Raw genomic sequence first — 23,706 nt, 5'->3', positions numbered from 1 at the left:
AGGAGGCCTGCACTGCGGAGAGAGGACGCACACATGTTATAAAGTGATGTCATAAATTAGACATGACACATGACAAAGTGACCTCCCAGCCTTCTCTGAGCTGCCGCATGCAGCTTATGGACACTTATTTCCATCATATACTCGTTATTTGGGTTCATTAAGGCCTAACACTGCGGATTAAAGGTGGATCCACTGCCATTCCCCACTGGCGCACAGGTTGCAAATATCTAAATATATAATATCATACCCCAAAGCATGACGCACTGTTATTTTACAGCCTTACACAAACCAAGACTCAGTCCGACTAAGAACTCAGGAATGACGCTTTAAAAAAAACTACGCAGCGATTCTCCCAAACCGGCACCCAGAGGTGACGTGTACATTTCGATTGGATTACCTGTCACGGTCTGTTTGAAGTCTCGCGGGGAAATCTGGACCACTGTCACACGGTATTTCCCCCATCTTTGATCTGGCCCGGGTGTATCTGGAGGTCCGGAGATCCTGACCAGATGAGATTAATCCCCCCCCCCTCCATGATCCCCGTGGAAGAAAACCGTAAAACAACAAGGAGATTTAAAGCGCTCCTCAGCACACTGAACACGACTTTGTCGCTGCAGCAGCAGCAGTAGTTTTAATAAGTCCGTGATATTAATCCAATTTAATTGGAGCAATTCGTTCACTTCCATAGCAGATCGCATTAAGGCTGCGTTTCTCTGCATGTTTCATAAAGACAGAGACAGACAGAGACAGACAGAGACAGAGACAGAGACAGGTCATTCCTGACAATTTAACATCACCAGGTCAGGCCAGCAGGGAGGTTTGTCAAAGACACAAAGTACAGCAAGCAAACTGAGCCAAATTCATTTAAAGGATTCATCTGATAACCGGAAAACAACAAGACTCTTGATTTATCTTTTATCCAGCTGGGGATAAACTAAATCATTTTTAAAATGTGCTACTTTATAATGCAGCCTCCGCTCTGTGGTCTCGGTGTCCCGCCCACAACACCATCTGATTGGTTACACGTCATCAGCGGCAGCCTATCAGCGTTGTACGATCTGCAAATTAACTAAAAATATCAAATAAATGTGGTGGAGTAAAGAGTGCAAAGTTTGCCTCCAAAATGTAACGGATTAGAAGTACAATGTAGCAGAAAATGGAAATACTCAAGTAAAGTACAAGTACCTCAAAATTCTTTTTAAGCACAGTACTCGACTAAGTTGTACTTATCAGAATTCCTTTATTAATCCCTGGAGGGAAATTCTTGAAATTCTTTAGTGTATAGAACAACCGGTGATGGAACGTCATTAAGATTTTGATTTTAAATGAAAATGTACACCAGTTCCAAATAATCAGCAAAACAAACAAACAGACCAACAAAAAAAAAAAAAACACAAAAAAACAACTCACTCGTGAATGGCGGCTTGACGACAGTCATGGCGCTGATTTAAAAAACAAACAGAAAAAATTAAATCCAACATTTTTGGAAAACCAGCTTTGGATTTCTTTCTGACAGTAAATGAGAAGGCTGACGTCACTCTCATGTCCGCGGGTCAAGGACGCAGCAGGAGTCACGAGACTATTAGCATAGCTTAGCATAAAGACTGGAAGACTATGCAGGAAAGTGTTTGTCAAAACAAACTTTAATTTTCACTTAAACCCTTAATACATAAATAAACTAAAAGAATTCAGAACCAAAATGACAGACAAGTCAGAGCAAAGTGGAAAACAAGTGCAAGAGCAGGAAAAACAAAAACGACTTGTCTTTTCAAACGTTTCCCTCAAACACAAAAGTCTTTCCATAATCTAACTGATCGGCTACAGTCATTGAAGACTAAATATAATGAGGGGCTCACTGACTGACTGACTGACTGACTGACTGACTGACTGACTGACACACGGTGCTCAGCAGACGTTCCTGACCGTCTGCAGGTAAACTCTGCCACTGACAGCCTTGTAGACGAGCAAGAGGAAGGTGACTCCGAGCGTGCTCAGTGCAACTCTGGTCAGGGACCGCATCCTCCAGTTGCCGTGGGAACCCGGTTGAGGAGGCCTACAGCAATCTACAGCCTCGTTCATCTGAGGGAGGAGGAGAAGGGGAGATTCACACACACACACACACACACACACCAAATCCTTCGGTTGGAGCAACGTGACCCTGTGCAGGAAGTCAAAGGCTTGCAGGTCATTTTAACTTAATCCAGTCTGGATTACTCCAGTGTACTGGTGAGACAGTTTCAGGCCAGTTAAACCTGGACCGGGTGGGAAATGCCAGCTCAGTTACTACTGGGTGGGAATCAAACGGTGACCAGCTCATCCGGAAGATGAGGGCACGTCTGGTCCCATCGCTCCACCACAGCGTGATTCGCAAACCTGAGTCACTGTAACTTCCTGTGCCAAATCCTCAAGGACTCATCGGCCGAGCGGAGAGTCGGGTCGTGGTCAAGTCACACAGGAGCAACGCTGCTCATAAACTCGAGTCAGAGGGTGACACAGAGTCACGCTGAATCCCTGTCATGTGAGAAAGTTTGAAGATATGAGAGCCAGTTCAGCTTTCTTCTGGTAAATATGACTTGGGAACTTGTGGTTTGGCAGTGAACCCAGATTTCTACAACTTCCTGAATTCTCAACAAGGAAATGCTTGTAGCGAGTGCCAGGAAGGTGTTATTCCCACAGGACAAAGCAGGATTACTCTTTCATTTTCCAACTGACTTGTCTGCCGCTGATCCATACGCTGATGGTGTTCCAAACACAGAGCCTAAAGCCGAAGCCCCACTGACAGCAGGCTGTTTGGAGGAGCATTTACTGACAAACTGTGGACCTGTTTGCAACATGCAGAACATTTGGGTCATCAGCAGAGAAGTGAATTATGGTGGCAAGATGTTTTTTGATCCACGTTTTTAAAGGTTTTGTATTTTATCAGCCAAGACTCTGGCTCTACACTGATGTCCAGTCTAACTGCAGGGGCAGCCTGGGAGTTTGAGGTGAGCTTTCCATAAGCACATGCTGAATGTACAGGAGGAAAACATCTGATGCTCAGAACATTTAATCAACTAGAAATCAATTCAGTCAACTAAAAAAGAAAAGTTGGTTTTGAACATGTTGACTGTGGCGCCTCCTGGTGTATCCAACGGTCAGACAACAATGGCTGAAACGATCAACTGATTATCAAAATAGCTGGCTCTCACTAAACAATTAATCAAATAACTTTGGCAGCTCTAGTTTTACATGAATGAGGTCCCACCCGCTGAAGTATATTAGTTCTAATTTCAACAGTTCAACATTAGAAGAAGTGCAATGACGCAGGCACCAGCATTGCAAGTCATGCTTTTCGAAACCAGTGATGTGAGTAAAACACCAGCACTCTCGGCTGTTTGAGGGCTCTGTGGTTCAACTGTATGTGATCAGGGCTTTGTGCTTTGGGGGGTTAGCAGTTTGCACTCCTGCATTAACTGACGTCGAGTCTCGGGAGTCCTGCATGAGGGAAAGGAGTGTGCGTTCACACCTGACAGGCCGGTCACAGTCAAAGTACCAACACCCAGCTGGAGGCTGGTGTTCTGTACGCTCACATTCCTGAGAGCAGATCAGGGGTTTTCAAACTTCCAAATTGGCCAAGTCATCACAAGGAATTTATGTTTGGTTCAGTGACTCTTAGCTCTGCAACAGCGTTTAAAAGCACATGCTATCAGCTTCTTAAAGGTGTCCCGTGGAGTTTATGACATGCAGCAGCACCGCGGAGCAGTTTTTCATGAGTGGCGCTCACACGCAGAGAAACACAGTAATGCAAGGGAAGAAGAAGACTGCTCGTTAGCAAAGCTGAGCATAGATAAGGCAGAGTGCCGCACTGTGAAGCAAGTTCAACATACCCACGATAGTAACTATCAATGGCTTCCCTAACTCGAACAACCACAATCCTGCCCAACGATCACACAAAGGTGGATATCAACTCTGTACGTCAACCCAGGCTTTCAGAACGTAACCAGGATGGGGATGTGACCAATGTACTGGCAGCAGAGCGGCATACTTTACAACAAACCTCATAAAGGCATGTGTGACGGGGTGAGGGATTTATGACGTGTACTGCAGCCAGCCACCAGGGGGCGATCCAGATGTTTTGGTAAACATCTCCTCAGCCAATATCTCCATAACTCTCCAACTCACCTGAGATCAATCTAGATGTGGATAAACAGCACTAAAGGTAAGGGGAGAAATATCTATTTCTGATTCTAGGGTGAACTATCCCTTTAGTTTTTTTCCTTAACACACACACTGCTGCTGGGGTCACGCCCAGTCCACTTGCTGTGCTTTTAAGTTGTTCTTGTGTTTGTGATTCAAGATGTGTGTGTGTGTTTCGACAGACGAGCTTCCACAGATAAGGTTACGTTTTGTGTATGTGTGTTTATGGTGTGTGTGTGTGTGTGTGTAGCCCCCTTCCTCCCTGGGCTGGGAGCCAGCGGGTCCAAATGGGCTCCATTGGCCGTCAGATTCTTCTGTGACACGACGGAGGACCCCCCCCCCCACCCCGTCCAACCGCATCAACACACACAAATATCCACCTACACTATAAGCATACACACACACACACCTCCATCTGCTGCTAACCCACCTCCATACCGCCCGCCTCTTCACATCCCCTTTCTCCCCTCTTAAACTCCCTCACCCCACCAACCTGCGTCCCCTCGTCAGCCCCTCCCACCCCCACCCTCGCCTTCCCATCAGCCCCCTCATCCCTCCGCCTCATCGTCTGTGTGCTGACAGGTCGATGTCACAGTGGTGCTGACTTATGGGCTGTGAGGATTCTGCCCTGTCAGGAACGACTCTCTCCTCTCGGAATACAAATGCAAACACACACACACTCACTCACACACACACAGAGTCAGGTGCACACATGTAAGCACTCCCACACATACCTGTTGGAGCTCGTCAGACTTCATATACACCAACATCTACCACACACACACACACTATGCTCAGTTCATGCTGCTCTGAATGCTCAGCAGCGAGAGGAAAGCTCTCAGAATAACAGTCAACACAGAAAGGAATTCAGATCGACTTCCATGAAGTATAAATGTGTTTGAGCCTGAATGATATTAGCAGCAGCTGCACATTATCACAAATATGTCACCACCAGTGTAGATCGATGTGAAAATAGAAATCACAATCCAGGAATAAATTACGTTCAATTTAAATTCAATTTGAAGTCACTGTCATTAATGATAATAAACTTTGTTGTTCAGCTGTGAAATCTGCTGCCTCAGTACAGCAGGAGGGTCTGCAGTTAAAGTGGTTTGTGCGTTTTAAAGGCATTTTCAAGATTTATTAGGTAAAATAAGAACTCAGGTATCAGCTTTAAAATGAAGAAGAACTGTACAAGTATGAGCTCAGAAGTGAGTGTGTGTGTGCGTGCACTGACCTGGCATAGCAGATTGCGGAGGCAGGTGACTTCCTTTTGCAGGTCTTTAGTCTGGACCACCAGCTGGTTGCAGACAGCCTGGGCCTCTTTCTTCGGGTCCAGGGGGAAGACCAGCTACATGGAGGACCAGAGGGACAGAGATCACGCTTGAGTTTGTAAATCCAGCTGGACGGCAGCGGAGATAGAGAGAGCAAGTAGACATGAGCAGGCACAGGATGCACTCATTAGGGCAGCTGGACCGGACTGTTGGATGCTCACTGGTTCACTCACTCTGAGAATTATTCCTAATATAGATGCTGTGCCCCCTGAACCCGTGTGACGACGTTACATCAACAGGAGCTCCTCTACTGGAAGGTAACTGTACTTTGTGATATTAAAAATGTGGACTTTCACATAGTTAAACACACCTGGCCACTGAAGTGGACCACAAGTGCTTCTGTTGCCAAAATGTCAGCAAGTTAGCGTTAACTGGCAGCCAGTGCATCAACAGGTGAGCGATGGGCCGCTACAGACCACATGTACCTGAGAGTTTTGGCGTGGGAACCGGCTGACGGTGTCCTGAATCGTCTCTGTCAGGTAGCAGCACTGCTGCCTCACACTTATCAGGAAGTTATAGAGCTCCTCACTCCTGCAAAACACGCACACCTTACAAAATGAAACATACAAAAATGAACAAAACAGAAACATACTTAAATATGAAATTATTATTAAGTTTCATTTATCATCACACACAGAGCATTAGTTCAAACAACACAGGTGATCTGAAGGTGTCACCTTGAGGTCTGTGAACCTGTGGACATTTGTCACAACTGCCTGACACATTAATTACAGAAGGACACCACAGATCAATTAACAATTGGATAAAATCATTTGTTGCAGCACTAAAGTTCTGTAAATGCAAACACAATTCACTCATTATTTTTCTTCAAACTGTGAATCAAAGTTCACATGCCCAATCTCAGTCTGCAAAATACACTGAAATTGGCATGACTGAATGAGGATGATGAGGCACATGAATGCAGTGCTTCTTTAGGCATCCAGATAATCCTGCTGGAGCTTTACGGCTGAGGTCAGCAGGTTTGCCTTCTTAATAAGTGAGCCATAAGTATACGTCCACATAACAAAACACAAGGCAAGGCCTGCTGAAGATGCCCAGCAGTGACAGGGCAGACAGATTGATAGTTTGGACCAAACTTTGTGTTAACATGCTCCATACATTTTCCAGGAGCCCACTGCACCAAACTCTATAGAAAACTGAGCAGGTGGCCGAGTCTTCTCCCACCTCCTCCCCATGCTAACACATGCTGTCACCCCTCCCTGAAAACATCCACCTTAAATGATTAGTTATTTATATTCATCAACCCCTCTGTCCCGATCTTCCCATCCCCGGGTCCTGTGGGATATTGATAGCTCTTATCTTAATGGTACATTTCCCTTGGTGAGGGGACTGGGCAGCCAGCCGTCCCGGCCCTCCTCACACTCTGTCAGAGGGGCGAGTAAACACTGTCAGTCAGCCTGAGCTGCACCCTCACCTCCCTTCTCCCGGCTGTTAGTTTATCTAGGGAGCGGAGAGTGATGATGGGCCCCCAGCGGGAAGGTTGTTGGAGGGGATTGTAGATGGAAAGGACGTTATGTTACGTGGGAATGCTGATAAAGGATGCATGTGTGCCACTTTGTTGTGAACTTAATTAATCACAGGAACTTCAACTGGGCATACTGGTACTGGCCTTCTCCAGCACCACCCAGCAAGTGACTCCGCAGAGAGGAGAGTGAAACACATTTACTTTCACTGTGCACATTCAGACCAGTCAATATGAATGTGGTTTAAGTTCCAAGCAATTTAAGCCTGTCTGTACAGGGCTGCTGCTTTAGGAACCCAATGGGGACTTTTTGTAAACAATAATAAAAAATATGTTGAATGCACTTCCTTCTACATAAAACATTTGGAAGAATACAAAACCCATGCTGTTTAAAGCAACGTTTGCTTCTTAGTAGACAAATTGTGTATGCCTTGGCGCAGTACCGCCACCAACTGTCGATCAGAGGAAGAGCGTGAAACCATCTGCAGGACTGTATCGTGTCATGCGCAAAACAGGGATCCGGTCTCAAAAACCTTCCCCTACAGTGCTACTAGTGGTCAAAAACCTTCCAGTGTACCTTTAAGAAAAGTCAAACAGCACCAACAAAATGATAGTTGACTGCCTTCCATTGATGAATCCATCTAATTTCTGCCCACCACACAGGGCCGGGTCACAGCGCTGGGGGGATTTGCTGTTGGACGAGTGCAGAATAACTCCAAGGCCTTGGAGGTGTTGACGCATGCCGACTCAGGAGCCCCGGTCAGAGCTCCTTCCTCTGCCACCAACATCCCAGATCAAGGTCAGCTGTTCTCCTCCAGAAGCGTGGACAAGGCCCAGTCTCCCCCTCCTGAGCTGTCTGATGGTCTGCCAAAATGTCTTCGAGGCCAACCAGAAGTGGTTCTTCACAGTTCTGCCACCACGTGACAGCTTGAATTGCAGTGAAGTGGTATTTATCACTGAATCAACAGACGGGCAAACATGAGTGAATGTTTCAGTTTTTGCACATCACAGTATGTCAGTCCATTAAAGTCAAATATGATTATTCCAGACATAACTGTTTTCCCCACAGGTAGCTGACATGAGAATGTTTTAAGACTAATTTTCTACTGTTTTCCATTCTTCATTTGAAATAAAGATCTGGAAGGAGCTCTTAAGAAGCTCTGGGTCTGATTGAGCCTTCCATCCTTCTCATTAACCTTCGCCTCTCTCTCTCTCTCTCTATTGCATTGTCTCTCATCCGGCAGGCGAAGGCGGGTGAAGCCGCTGGTTCTGCTGAGGATTCATGAAGTGATGGGGTGCGGTGGAATGGCTCTGTTTGGCCCCTGCTGCTGGCTCGCCTTTGCTCATTGCAACCTCCCATCGCCTCTCACCTTACAAATCATTACAGCTCCGCTTAAACCATTAGGGCCTGGCTCAGGACTCGACTACGGAGATGGGGAGGGGGAGGATACGGAGCAGGGACAGCGAGATGCTCACGGAGCTGATGGACGACTTCCAGCGGAGGAGGACAGACGGAGCATTACGAGGAGATGGAGGAGGGCTGGATGGGGGGAGGGTTTAAGGTGTGTGGCTGACAAGTGTTTAAATTTCTGCTACTACAGTCAAATTTGTTTCTGGTTTTGTGCAGCATTTGCGTAATAGGCTGTTTTGTTTTTTTCTTTTAACACCTGCCTGCTTGTCACACATTTCTAGCAGACTGAAAGAAACAAAAACTGAAACTGTATCATCCAACTGTAAGGACTGTTAAACACTTTTTGCTAAGTTTGGATGGTACAACAGATCCTCAGACCTTAATTTGGGATGTGGAGTACCTGTGTGACTGTCACAGCCCTGCTGGGCATTAAGATGTGGTACCCTACCCACTGTCTGTGACTCCCAGCTGGCCAATGGTGTCGAGATCCACTTTGTCCAGGTGCATCTGTTGAATAGCACTCAGCACCTTCTGCTGGTCCGCTGGGTCTGTCATACCAATCTGAAATGGATAAACAAAAATTATCTCTGTTGTTAAATAATGTCGTAATTTACCATGAAATGTGGTTGATGCCTGGAAAACATCTGAACTGGAATCTAACGTTAACTTGTGTCAGTTTTAAGAAGGCAACACAGAAATGCAAAATGTGGGCACAGAAGTGAAGCACAAAACATGTACTCATTTTACATTTATGACTGATCTGAGGTCCATGCAAGTTTACAGCAATATAGCTAATCGAAACAATGAACACAACACGGGATCAGATTAATCTCTCTCCACTTTTGTTCTACAGCCCTCAAACAGCAGTGACATCAGCAGCCACCCTCGTCTCTTTCTGGGTCATCCTGAAGGCTGGCAAGGAGCGAAAGAGCTGACAGACAAACAGAAACTACAGTCATCGTCTACCTTCTCCAGGTCCTCCTTCTCCATGGTCAACAGGTAACTCCAGGTGATGTCATTTTCCTGTGCGTGTGTGTACGTGAAAAACAGAGGAGGACAGAGAAAACATCACTCACCATTTACCAAATCAAAACTTCTACAGCTGCTCCCGAACCCGTCGTCTGAAACAGATGTACCTGCATGAGGCTTTGCCCTACGGTGACAACAATCTACCTGCACCCATCAAACCCGGTCCTCACACATCAGACAGGGCCTAAAACTTGAGCTGACCCTTTTAATCCTAATTCGGGGCATGACAATCAAGTACACACGATCCATTATGAAGCCCGAAGCAAAATATGTAAACCAGTCATCTCACGACATGTTAGCGAGCATGTAAACGTCACAGCAGTGCCCTGCGGTGTATCTCACCCATAGATCTAATACTGTACTGTGCTGTGGGTGACAGAAGGTTATCTCTGCCCACTATCTGCACTGAGATGACTGAGAGAACATAAATCTCTCACATCAGAAAAGGGCACCGCGCATACAAAAACACATGCATTTAAAGAAGGCACAAAGAATTCAGATTTTATTTGAGCACGCAGCCAGTACTTACAGTCATGATGTCGGTGAGGTAGCCGAGATCGAGTCCGTGTAGGAGGAGCTCCAGTTCATCAAGCTTGGTTACACTGAGGAGGGCAGAAAGTTCACCTTGACTGTTACAGACGACTGCTTTACTCCATATTATCAACACCAGTATGAACCAGCTCGGACTGGAGTTGCTCTAAAACTGTACGGGTAGAGACTGACCGAGTGGTGCAGATCTGCTCGAAAGCTGAGCAGCATATTCAAAAGAGAGGTCATGTTTTCAACGCAGGGCTTTGTTTAAGCAGCATAAATCTACACTACTGAAGTGTCCTTGATCAATCAAGTAAACCCCTGCCAGCTTCAGTGTTCCTGAACTGAACCTTTGACCTCCTTGCAGACATGGTCAGGCAAAATGAAACACATTTCTCTGCTCTTCAGAGATCATGTGGGTGCAACCAAAGTGTCTCTGAGTTCAGGCACATCAGAGTAACCGCAGTGTACACGCAGGTTCATTCTGACTGTTGACATGACGAGCTTTACGAACGAGCGGCTCCTCTCATGATGTTCAAAATATGTGAAATGCGTTAGTTGTTTTTTAGTGTCTTTGTATCTGACATGAGAGACGGGCAGCCAAACTGTTTACAGGCCCTAATTCCTGGTGCCAGACATGCTGCAATACAATCTTTTTGGCTGATGATAATTGCCCCAGCTGTGCCTGAATGGACTAAACACTCGTGCAAGAAGTTTATTATTGTTTATGTCTGGTTGAACAATAGTTCAACAACACCTGCTGCACAGGCACTGGCTCACAGAAAAGCCAACAGGTGGCGACACAGCACACAGGTCTGACTGAAGGAATGTTGCTTTGACAACAGAGGAGCAAAACTGGATGAATTCGCTGATGCATTACAATGTACTCTCAGCATAATCGTCACTAAACTGATGACTATCAGAGACTCGGAAAAACTGTGCTCCTTATTTATGCAGAGAAGGTTTGGTTTTGATCTGAATACTTGTTGTCTCGACTTGCTGTTCTGCTTCCCTTTCACTTCACATAGATTCACACAGGGAGAGCAGCCTAGTAAAAACACAACTTACAGTGTTAGTCACCGAGTAACAACAGCACTTTGAGAGTCCAAATTAATCTGCCAATGTTTGGGCCAACTAGCTTCAAATTAAGCCCTGGTGATCCTGCTCAACTGATGCCATAAAGCAAGCTTGGTTAACTCTGGCTTCTGACAGAGTGATATTCAGGCAGCCAACAGATTCACATCACAAGAACAGAATTATTATACAAGTTTTACTAAATGTAATCTACATTTTAAATATCGTTTTGGACATGTGACATCTGTGACTTTGTTCACAAGATCACCCAGGGCTGCCCTGACTTGCACCATGTCAGTCGAATGATGGCAATGGAGGGCAGAACAACAGAACAACTTCTTGTTGTTCGACACTGCTTCGACGCTCTCAGCTCAGGAGCTGAATGTTAGCGAAGTGTGCCTTTGAACAAAACGCTGGTACAACCTCGCCAGAAGCTGTCACAGGAAGGCAGGAGAGGCGCATGGCCAGGACACACACTGTTTACTTCTCTGACTGTGTGAGAACATGATGCTTTCACATTATAGATAGTGGTCTTACTTTTCCTTGGAAGGTGGCGGTTCAGAGTTGGTCTTGAGGAACTTGGAGAGGGTCTCCTCCATGGAGCTGAAGGCCTGGACAGTAGAACCGTGTGATGAAGAGGCCAGGATCCTGCCTACCTGTGATCAGACACGGTGAAAAACTGACGTCACAATTCACGCAACACAAAAAATGCTTACTTAAGTAAAGCTCACTGCTCATAAGATCAGTTTTTTAAGCAAATAAGTTTACTGAGAAGAACTCCAGGTACCTGTGTGTATTTGAAGATCACAGCCAGGTCAGCAGGACTCTTTCCAACATTGGTCCTTATGGTTTTGTCTGCTCCCAGCTGAAGGAGCTTCAGCACCGCCTCCTCTCTGCCGTACTGCACTGCTATAGACAAAGCCTGACAGAAACTTTAAGAGTTATTTATCTTTCGTTTTCTAAATGAAATGTTTCCAGGGGTCTGCTATGACAACAAACACTGTGGCAGACCGTGTAGCCGTTGCTTTCCTGGAGATTGACTTCTGCTCCATGTGACACCAGCAGGTTAATGACTTTACTGTAGCCGTTCCGGGCTGCCAGCATCAGGCAGGTCATCTGTGATCTGAAAAAGGACAAGCGACAGAAAGAGGGGAGAAATTAAGATGGCTATGAATATGCTAAAAAGGACAATAAAAGAAGAACTGATTGGAGAGAAAAACAAAGAACAAATGAGGGATAACTACAGGAATGGAGAAGCAGCTGCTGGGCAAAGGAAAGATCAGTGAAGTGAAGAGGGGCTGAGAAGTTAGAAAAGCATAAAGCTGAAAGTAAAAAAATAAATGATGGAAGAACAAAGAGGTTAATGGCAGGGTCAGGACATCAGAGGACACGTGATCAAAGATGACTGATGATGACGATACAGACGAACCACCAGGGGGCAGCACACAACAGCTTTTAGTTGGCCATTTGTTTTCAGCTGTGACAGGCCACCATGCAGAATCCCAACTTAAAAACAGCCAGGACTTCATTCTGGTCCAAACCTAATGCACTCACATGTTCCTACTGGACACTTTTCTGTTAAAGGACTATGTTTTCAGAGTAATACCTGTAGCCTTGAAATGTTTCTCTATAAAGGGCTAAAGTAGAGCTGAAATAATGAGTCAATTTATCAGATGGCCGATCGAGAGCAAAGAAACGCAAAGAAACAAGTCACACGTGTCTAAACTAAGGCAGTTCCACAGGGATGTGCGATTGATCCATATCCCAATAACATGCCACGTCATACACACACAACATAACACAAATACCAACTCATATACATTCGGAACCTCCGTGCAAACTTTCAATTAAGCATGTAACAAAATCTAAAATAATTTAAAAATATAGAAAAAGGTAAACAGACAACTCTTGATTCTTGCGAAGGTGAGACAGAACTGCGACTGAGCTGACAACAGCAACTGAGCTGAGTGTGGAGGAAATCCATTAAGCTCACTGAAATGCTTGCCACAGTACTGCTGTGAAGAGCACAATATAAACAAGCTTTTGTTTTTCTATCGTCAAACGATGATGCCCTATGACGCCACAATGAGAGATGCCTCTGATGCAGCCTAAAGCGGCGGCTCAGTGAGTAAGCACCAGTCCGATGCCTCGTGATTAATTAGCCCAGAGATGGCAACCTGCCACTTCCCAGCAGCACTCTGCACACCCGCGTGCATCTCTTAACACAATGAGAAAAATCCAATGAACACCTACTGAAACGGTCAGCGGCAGAGCATCCTGTGACCTCACAAACCCACAAAAAGTTTAATGTGTCCTTCAACAGCCAACAACTGTTAGATGGAAGAGCAGGCATCAACAACTTTGACCTCTCTTAGCAGTCCTCATGTGTTTGCTCCTATCAGAACAAGGGCTGCACATAAATCACCGCTGACTCGAACACAGCCGGTGAGAAAAATCCGTCCATCTACAGGGGTGGGAAAGTCCGGGGCCAATTCATCACTTCGCTTAATGCTTTTACAGGAAACTGTTTGTGTGTGTGCGTGTGTGCGAAACGGAGAGCGAGAGTGACACAGCAAGGGGAGGCGCTTAAAGAGACGATTCACAATTCCCATGTAAACAAACCGCTAGGTTATCACCCTCAAACTGACTGACAGGTCCTTTAATAAACACACCTACACTGAACAGCTACTAAATCTAAGTTAATGACTTCTGCTCCAATAAAAGGCGTATTTACATAAATATTTCTTGGAAACACAGTAAGAAAACTTCCCTAATTTTTATATATTGAGCTGTTGACTAAGGCAATCCATATTTTTCAGAACTAAAAACTAATGTTAAATTATTGTGTTAAAGAACCGATCAGTCCTTTTTACTTAAATCTTTTTTGTACAATTTTGATTTGCATGTGAGATGGCAAGGAAAAGAGAGCGAAACATACAAATTAAAACTGATCCGTCATGCTTTCATAAGTGCCGTTTAGAGCTTGAGATTCTTAAAAAAAATCTCTGAAAATATTTGTATCACAACAATGACATCATCAGACATCGGAAGTTTATTTCAGAAGACACGAGGTAATGTGTGTGTTAATACAGTAAACTGAATCCATAATAAAAAAACTGACACTTGGAGTCCAAAAATCCCATCAATCCATAACGCAGTTCTAATTATGGATTTGCTGTATCAGTATTTGACCGACACACATCGGTTTTGACAACTGACAAATTTCTACCGTCTCACAGCCTGTAACATCACACGACCCAGAGTTAACGTCATCTATAGTCGTGTCTTCCTTTTTGCTTCGTCACTCTGGGTTGGGATGCCCCGATGTCATCAGCTGGCAACAGAAATTTTGACTTTTGTACCAGTAAATTATGTTGAAATGAAAATGTCCCCAGACAGACGTGACGCTTGTCAAACAGGTGTGAATCTGTGAGTACACACAGCTACATCACCCTTTAACAAAGTGCAAGAAATCAAAAGTTAATGTTCGATGTGAATTCAAACAAATGAACCAACGGCTATGACGTGTACGTTCACTTCTTCACTCGCATGAGTCAATTCCACCTTGACCCCGGAGGACAGGACAGGGAGCGGCATTCGTTTCTACTGTATTTTCCCGTGGGTGTTGTTGCTGTGAGACAGGTGCCAAGGTCACTCACACACTCTTTCAGTGTGCTTTGTGTGCGTGTGTGTGTGTGTGTGTGTCCTTCAGACTGTGGAGATTTGGCAAGTCACCAAACAGATCGATATGCAGACAATTCAGAGTAAACATTGTTCCTGGTGTCTGGACAGCATAAGGAAACGCCTGAGTCACAGTAGCGAGACAAACACACCACATCTAAAGATGGCTTCCACAAAGTGAATCCTAAAAAAAACACACACATAGACTATATTTACACGTAGGTAAGACGTCTAGACTATCCGCACAACTATGACTGTACAATTATATTCTATGTGAGCATCAGGAGCTAACGATCTATCAGCACAGCCGTTATTTTGCACATGAATGTGGTTGCACCAGTACCATCTAATAAAACTGTCATACCAGACGAAGGAATTTACATTTCGCTGGTAGTAAAAGATGCATAGAAAAAGCACAACTGATGTATCAGCTGTATCAATGGATACTGATGCCCAGCTGGTCAAGGCAGATGGACCCCCCCCCCCCCCCTTCATCTCAAGCCCGGGTCTGCTCCGGGGCTTCTGCTTGCTAGAAGGCAGTTGTGCCTTGCTCATGAGCACTTGCTCATGGAGGAGTGCTGGGCCCAGTCCGGTCCAATCCTGCTATATTTGGAAAGTGTCATGAATAAACTTGTGTTGTGATTTGACGCTATGTAATTAAAACTGGCTTGACTTATCAAAGTTTGAGGCATTTCTGTCACACTAAAGCAGAGCATTATGGAAGCCTAAGATGAAATTATGTCCCTGTGAATGAAGACCAAAGCGCAGCAGTGTGTTGCCAGTAATCGTAGCTCACAGAGGAGCAGACACACACTTCCCAAATCTCAGCAATGAACCATGCAACTTGCACATTGACTGAAGTTAATTATGCATCTCCTGTCAGGAGGCAACTGTGAAGCTGACAAGAAAAAGCCTTTAAACGTATACCCAAAGTATGAACGCTATGCAAACACTGTGTGTGACCCCATGCACGTTCACCTGCTGCATGCGCAGCCCTGAGAAGCATGCTCCAGCCTTGACGCAAATGTTGTCAACACAGATCAATACAGTGAAGGTGCAAAAAGGGGACACATGGAGGCAATGGACCCCACATCGAGCTCCCGCAGGACTTTGAGAGATGACAGACAATGCTTGTTTACACTAAGGCAGAGGGACGAGCAGCTGGTGTTAATCACTGGTTTGATATTCAGACGTAAGAGGCCATGATAAGGAGGAGGAGGTTTATCCTCTGCACCCACATGAACCTCATATTCTTCTCTTACTCTGGATGTCGGAGGGTTTTCGCACCTCCTCCTCCTCCTCACTACCTCCCCTCCTGTGCCTCGTTACCTTGCTTCAAATATTTTGTCTGGGAATCAACCAATCAATTTCCTAACGCCACAGCGTGTCCATGTGTGTCATCGGCGGTTTTCGGCAGAGTGTGTCGTGCATGTAACGACATGCAGGCAGCGACAGAGTGGCAGTGGATTAAGGAAAGCTAAACAAGAAAGCCACTGGGGGCTGAATCCTCCCTTTGACACGACAAAAATCCACACATGGTAACAGTAAAAATGCTTCGAGAATGACCCTTCATTCTTTTCCATGAGATGGAATTTTTCGTGCTTCTCACCACGACAGGCAGCCTGATTTTATATCCACTATCTGCAAAGGCTGACGGATCCTAACTTTCCCCATCATATGCACTAATTTATATAGAGAAACAACATTCAAAATGTAAAAGAAACTTCTACGTTATGTCGGCTGTCCGTTAACGTATCACACACGGCTGCCTTTTCTATTTCGCTTCCACACTGTCACTGTGTTGGTCCACACAAGCACAGAGAAGCATGTGTGTGTGACTTCTCGTGTAGTGTACTTGAATACTACTTTGTGTATATGGTTCTGATGACATTAGTCAGTCTTGCAGCGCTGGCTGTTAGCTTTCCAGCACCTAAGTTTACTATACATGTGCTGATCAAAGCTGGTCGAGAGGACACGGCTGTACGGAGGTCACGGTGGAGACGACTGAATGGATGGATCCTTCAGTTTACAACTTACACAATGCTGACACTGTGTGTCTGGTGTGATTTAGTGTGAGCACACAGATCTAAATCGGGGCTTTTTCGCAGATGTTCTTGTTTGTTTCTTGTTTGAAGTTTCCAAATGCCATTTGTGATGGCAGGACAGTGTTGATATACATTTAACTCGCATTTTGAGCAAGACAGAAAAGAATCTTTTCCTTTTTTGGCTTCGGGGCAAAATTCACCTTTGTGTCGCTTTTGGTGAGCAGATGACAAGAATGATACGACGTTCAGGTTAAAATGATCACAGTTCAATGTGTAACAGCCTAAAGAAAGCTTTACATTCTACTTGCTGTGCTTGCCTCTGCTGCGTTTCTGTGGCCAAGGCGGAGAGGAGGTCTTATGGCTCAGACCCCGCCTGTCTGGCAACACCTGAAGTGGCTCAGTGTCCTCCTGTGTCCACACCATTTACTTTTACACCCACATAAGTGTACTTTAGTCATCATCATTTGTATATACTGTCTCTCTCTCTCTTTTTTAAATTAATCTATTCTGTGCAAAGCACAGCTGATCCATGTCTGCCTGTCCTGCAAGAGGGATGATGAAAGATGAAATAGATGAAAGTGACATATTTTGTCATTGGAGGGAACTCACTCCAATGAAATTCGTGCTCTGCATTTAACCCAAGTGACGTGCACACACACACACAGCAAACCCGGGGCAGTGGGCGACCGCGTGCAGCGCCCGGGGAGCAGTGGGGGTTAGGTACCTTGCTCAAGGGTACCTCAGCCATGGACACCGGTACGGGGAATCGAACCAGCGATCCACCGGTTACGGGTCCGACACCCTAACCGCTGATCCACGACTGTCCCTTGTCGGTCAAGGATCTTAGGACAGAGGACGTCGTATATTGTAGAGCCTGCAGAGGAAAACTGTGATTTGACACCCTGGGCTATAGAAATAGTTTACTTGACCTCTGAACAATATTCATCCTGGTTCTTTAATCCAGAGGCCTAGATTGCTTTTGACCCACATATTACCATAACTGACTTACTGGATTAAAAGGAAGCTAAATGCACTAGGGTTGTGACGGTATGGTCATCAGGAGTGATACTTACCCACCATACATTCACGCGCACATCAGGATCAGCATCTGGCCCAAGTACACGCTGACATGCACTGGAGTAGCCGGGGATCAAACTGCTGACCTCCTGATTGAAGGATGACCTGCTTTACCTCCTGAGCCACAGTCTGCCCTGACTGCATTGGGTTGCATCCAAGCTTGTGAAAAAGCTTCTAAAATCCTCCTGCCCACCCCTTACACTCTGTGTGTTTGTTTGTCTGTCTGTCTGATACCCGTCCGTACATGCACATGCCATAACAGGACATTCCAAACAAAACACACAAATATACACATGCTGTATGGAGCACTGTGGTGCATAATGCTACCACATGGCAACTAAACATAACAAGAACCATCAAAGGAAATTTGATCCCGCACTTTGGGTTTTTTTCTCCCTTGTTCAAGTCAAGTCAGGAGTGTTTTTATTTGGCCTACATCAATAGGGGTGTGACAGTGCGCACTGTGCTGAAAATCCTATAAACATTTTGAAACACATCTGTACACCACCCCGCCCCCTCACCTGTCCACCATGTTGGGATCAGCATTTCTGGACAGTAGAAGCTCCACACAGCGAGCAATCTTGTCTTCACTCGCAGCAGCTGTGGTGCTGGCCATAAGCACCGTCCAGTGATCTGTGGACAGCAACGCATCGGTGTGGAAGTGCACCATCACAATTTAACATTTGATTTTATTTAAGGACACATTTGTTAAGAAAACAATGAAAAGGTAACAAGCTTGCACTATTTCAAGAGGCTATAGTTTACATTACATTAGAGCATCAAAATGCAGATAGGATATCGTTTCTGACTCACACATCATCAGCCTTAGATGGTTACAGTTATATGAACATGCATCACATCTATTTCACCAAATATACCTGGCAGGTCTAGTGTTGGCCAAGAGGGCAGTTCTTCTTTGCAATTTCGTTCTGTTTGAATGCAGCCTGTACTTCCAAAAAAGGAAGTCTGCAAACACCAAAACATTCTGTGGATTACTTAAATGTAGAAGCAGCATGACGATTATTGAAGGGTTACTTTTGGTCATTTAGGAGCAGCTTCCAGATGTTAACGTGAGTACAGACCCTGGTTTTTTTACCACAAGAAATGTAACCATGCAACTGGGTCAACTACAAAACCAGCTACCACATGACCTTGCAGGTCCAAGTGTTTTCCCAGTTATTCACTGTCCAATTTCATGTTTGTTTTTGGAGGATGTAGTTTGGTTACTGTAGTTACCTCACTGAAACAAATTAAAGGTATGAAAGCCACAGTACTGGCAATCGCTAGTGTACTATCGAGTAAAACAAATTATAGGAAAGCGGAGGTGCATTTTTTTTCCAACACAATGAAGTCATACATCATGGTGTAGTAAGGAAGGGACAACAATCCGGACAATGACGCTGTGATGGAGATGGATAGCCGTTTATCTGGCATCAGGAAGTGTAGCAGCCTTTATGGGACCGAGTGACTTCAGAGGAGTTGTCCACTTATCTCATCCTGATAAGACCGGTCCGAGACCCATGGCAATGCACTCAATTCCTGTTTGGTTCCGCCAGTGTCCGAGTCCTCAACCTGTGTGTATCACAGTATGTATCTAAGTGTGTATTTGTGCGTGTGTTCATGCGTACCTGGGCCTCTACATCTGTATGTGGGTTCCTGTGTCTTTGTGGCTATGCATGTTTGGCTCTGTGTCAAGTGTGTGTGTGTGTGTGTGTGTGTGTGCGCGTGTGTTTATATTACGTGTGTGTGGGTGTAAACCAGACAGCCTGGTTTAAGTCTAGAGAGGACTGGAGTAAATAAATGTGAGGCCTGAGAATTGGCGAGAGGGTATGATAGCGGCGTGGTGACCGTTATCAATCACTCGTGCATTCCTCCGCTCAGCCTCGCTGCTTTGACAAACGCCATCGGGACGTGACCACACGTCATCCTTCCATTTAATTGCTTCCTTCACCTGCCTCGAGCATCAGATGCCGAGACCATGTGAAATCAGTCACACACACAGTTTAACTCGACATTCTGGACAGAGAATTAATTGACATCAGATATAAACAGTATGACTGTTGCTGTCGTTCCAAACGTGGGTCTGGGGATGTCCAAGAGCTGCAGGAGGGTTTCTAATGGAAATTCAGAATCCATAATCTCGATCTCAATAGTCTCGTCCTGAACGCACTCACGCAGGCAGCAAATGTCTCACTGTCTATTGTGTAGATGGTTTATTGTGGCTGTTGCTAAGCATATTGTGGAAAATTCAGAGGAAGCAGACAAACTGCTGTCATTTGTAAATCGCTGTTAGATGTGCAGATACATCTGTTTACAGTAATGTGCATGTATTTTCATGTTATTTGCATAACATGTTAACTTTTAATTTTCAGCATTTCATTTTAAGCCACAACAGATAATAATGCAAACTTTAGTGTAAACAGTGGAAGAGTGTAAATAGAGATGGACAGAAAGCTAAAGCTCACTAAAGCTTCAATTTGTTTTTCTTCCTTTTTGCGAATGAAAAACAAGACAGGCCAGACTCAAAAAGACACATTACTGCAGATGGGGCTGGTTAATTATTTTGTTGAATAATTGATAACTTATTTGCTCTATGAAAAAGACACTAAAACACTAAAAAATAACCATCACGTTTCAATTGTACTATGTGCTTATTTTATCTCCCCAGCACTAAAAAGCTAAAAGATATTTCATTTATACTGAAATAAAATAGGGGTGTATCTTGTAAATAATCCACTGCAGATGTTACGCCTTGTGCATCTTGTGTTTATCTTTATTTCATTTGGTTGCCTTTTCATTATTCATTAAGTGTAAATGTTATGTTTTGTACAGTTGTGCTTACAGACTCTCTCTCTGCCTCTCTACATCCATTTTTTGAACGATAAATTTGGCAGAGAGCTTTTTTTTCACCAATATATCAGTATTGATTTGTTTGGACGGCACACTGACTGTAACAGTAGATTGAGCTTCGATTCCAATATTAGAAACATTATAATCTACCAAGAGATCGAAGGTCCAAAATGAAAGCTGAAAACCCATTCCTGGTCTGGCTGGATTTTCCCCCCTACAGATCAGACGTTGTGCATTATTGAACTAACTCTTATCAACTAACAAAAATGTTTTTGAAGGACCTGTGATGGCATTTTTTCCAACAGGATTCATGATTTTATGTGTATATGACTGCAGACTTGTTAACATGGAAGATTTCTTCTCCCGTGCTTATTTTACCCAGACTGACCTCGATCCAACAGATGCCTTCAATTTCTCTTGCTTTGGGATGAGGGTGCAGTGTGCACAAACTAAAAACAACTCAAAGGATCAGCAGTGTGTTTCTGCAAGAGTTCCTCTTTGGCGTCATCACCATTAAGTAATGTCAGATGAAGCGTATTGGTGCAGAGGCCCAACTTGTCCCCTGGTCTTTGGCTGTAGCAGGTGAGGAAATTGAAAAAAGGTGCCACAGGGAAGGATAGCTGGACACCAAAGCAACAGGGACCGTCAGGAGAATTAGGTATGGCTGTTTGATGTCCAAGCCTGGAAGGCAGCAGTGTAATGGTGTTGCCTAATCAAACTATGTGCCCTTGTTTTGATTTTGTTTTCCTTAAAGGTGGTGGATGAGGAATCAGTGGAGTCGTCACTCATATATCAAACACCAATCATTCAGCAGTATTAAAATAAAACTGAATAATTTCTGCTTTGAGCTTTGGTTTTGGAGGAAAGAAGGTTTAAAACATGCTTCAGTTTTAAGTTTATTCCCCAAAGAATGTTTACGGTGACCAGTTACAGCTGCCAAGATGTGCTGGAGAATGAAGGTCTGCTGTCGTATGTTTCACAGAATTTTAAAAGTTTGGTTTCATGGATTTTCACAATTTTTCAGGTTGAATTTTATCTTTGCTTCTGGATTTGATTACATGTGAATCATTCAAGGTTGGTCTTTTGTTTATTAATTTACTGATTGTATTTATTTATTTGCCGTCTTCTGCCCTACACTTGGGTCCCCTTTGAATGTGTTAGTTTGTGTCTCAGTGTTACTACCAACACACAGACCGTAAGACGGTATGTCTTTCCTGTTTTTGTGACCCGTCTGACTTGTGTCTCTTTCATCATTTGTCATTGTACCATTAACAGAGTTATCTCCTCTAATCAATCTTTACTCATTTCAATCCATTTTCAGACTATGGATATAAAGCAGCAATAAAATCAGCTGCAGTGGATTAACTATTCTCCTCTCAGGTTAATAATACTGTAAAAGTGCATTCAATTTACCTTCATAGTGTTATATGGTTCCTTTTCGTGTTAGCTGACTGTGTCATGCATCCAACAAGACAGGTTTACAGTTTCAAATAAACACAGTCATTCATATTGGTCTGACCTTTGCTGAAGTTGGCACTGGCCCCTCTGTCCAACAGCATTTTGGCCAGGTTGTAATCAGCTACACTGACAGCACACATCAGAGGAGTCCATGCAAAGCCAAGTCTGGTCTCCACGTCCATGCCTGTCCACAACAAAAGGATTAAATTAACTCAGGCAAATGATTACACAAAGAGCAAATCTGTGCCTAATGCCCACTAGCGCGTGCACGCACAAAATAACATCCTGTTTTTTGTTTTCTCCATCCCACTTGATTTCTGTAAATCACTTTCTGGCAAAACTGTTTATGTTTGGGTGAGAAATCACAACCAGCCGCTTGACAAATGTTGGTAAATTTCACCAGTTCAACCATTCAGACATCTTTTTCTGAGTGGTTCTTCCATGAGGCTCAATATGTTCTCACTGCTATTTAACGCAAAGCAAGTATTAGTGATTGATACGGCAATAAATGTGATAAAAACATTAAACACAAGCGTATACATGCCAACACAGTAAAGGAAGAGCTCAAGTGCCAGAAAGAAAATGAAGGGAGTACTTGCCATTGTCCAACAGCTGTTCAACAGTCCCAATGTCCCCTTTGCTGATGGCTCTTTTCAACATGGACACATTATCTTCTGCATATGGTGCAGCAGCATCCAGGTCCTTTGACAAACGGGAAGGATCAATATGGACACTTTTCCCCTCCTAATTGCAGAGAACAATGCATTTCCAAAGGTACACATCACCTGAGAAGAGTAAGAAAACCACTACGTATTTCTGGCACAATGGCCCAAATAACCAAAAGCTGACCATTTTATTTATCAGACTTAAAATTGTGACAGCGTTTTAGAGTTGCTGGTAAAAAGGGAAAAAAAATCACAAGCACAGCAAAAAAAACAAAACATTTTGGCTTTTTATCTAACAGGTCCAGATTTTTATGTTTAGTTCAGCTCGTAGTTGGATTAGTAAGATTATTTATTGGTAAAGTCAAAGCATTAACGTAGCATCTATTCGCGCTAATCTACAGTCTAAAACGTGACTTTACTCATATGGACGCTAAATTTAGCGGGCAACTGCGGCTTCCGCACGGAGTGAAAATCGTCAAGGGTGAAAACGAGCGGCAGGCTGTTTGTTTCACCATCTTCACTGCGACTTTCTGTGTATAGAAATGTAACCACTCACTCGTAGCTACTTTGTGACAGCCTATGAATTTTCTCTCGTTTCTACTTTTCCACAAAAAAGCAATGAAGCAGAATGCTAGCTACAGCTAGCCTAACGTGTTCGCTATCAGTGACATGCATTAATGTAGTTGCTGCTAGCTAACGCTGTCACTGTTATCCAGTAGCATAGACAGATTTCAGAGAAGACTGACTTAAGTAACCTTAATGCAAGAAGCCTTTTTGTCCGAACGGTCAATACCCCACTCCTCACTGCTGGCGTCGCTTTCATCTCCAGCCGGGAAGCCATAATTTGTGAAGCTGCCCATAATTCTGGTTAGCTACAGGTTAGCTACCAGTA

General features: G+C 44.3%; 1 protein-coding gene across 1 annotated transcript; it reads right to left on the bottom strand.

Annotated features, from left to right (window-relative positions):
- Window positions 1-1,626: 1,626 nt before the first annotated feature.
- On the bottom strand, window positions 1,627-23,675 carry asz1 (ankyrin repeat, SAM and basic leucine zipper domain containing 1). Its single transcript, XM_046395065.1, has 13 exons — window positions 23,570-23,675; window positions 22,749-22,851; window positions 22,211-22,333; window positions 18,363-18,474; window positions 12,050-12,161; window positions 11,826-11,960; window positions 11,576-11,694; window positions 9,963-10,035; window positions 9,371-9,427; window positions 8,853-8,965; window positions 5,936-6,041; window positions 5,414-5,527; window positions 1,627-2,079 (listed from the first exon to the last, which is right to left on the bottom strand). The coding sequence occupies exons 1-13, from the start codon at window positions 23,672-23,674 to the stop codon at window positions 1,906-1,908; spliced, it is 1,446 nt and encodes a 481-aa protein (XP_046251021.1). The 5' UTR covers window position 23,675; the 3' UTR covers window positions 1,627-1,905.
- Between the last annotated feature and the right edge of the window lie 31 nt (window positions 23,676-23,706).

This window comes from Scatophagus argus, chromosome 7 (assembly GCF_020382885.2).
Source record: "Scatophagus argus isolate fScaArg1 chromosome 7, fScaArg1.pri, whole genome shotgun sequence".
Taxonomy (NCBI): domain Eukaryota; kingdom Metazoa; phylum Chordata; class Actinopteri; family Scatophagidae; genus Scatophagus; species Scatophagus argus.
Note: the sequence above shows the minus strand (reverse complement) of the source record. Positions and strands in the feature narration are given on the sequence as shown.

What these genes read in the sequence shown, in the direction of transcription:
- asz1 (XM_046395065.1), bottom strand. Translation starts at nt 23,674, where the DNA reads ATGGGCAGCTTCACAAATTATGGCTTCCCGGCTGGAGATGAAAGCGAC. An exon ending in TGAACAGCTGTTGGACAATG is followed by an intron (nt 22,334 to 22,748) that starts GCAAGTACTCCC and finishes TGTTGTGGACAG; the next exon opens with GCATGGACGTGGAGACCAGA. An exon ending in AGGAAAGCAACGGCTACACG is followed by an intron (nt 11,961 to 12,049) that starts GTCTGCCACAGT and finishes AGTTTCTGTCAG; the next exon opens with GCTTTGTCTATAGCAGTGCA.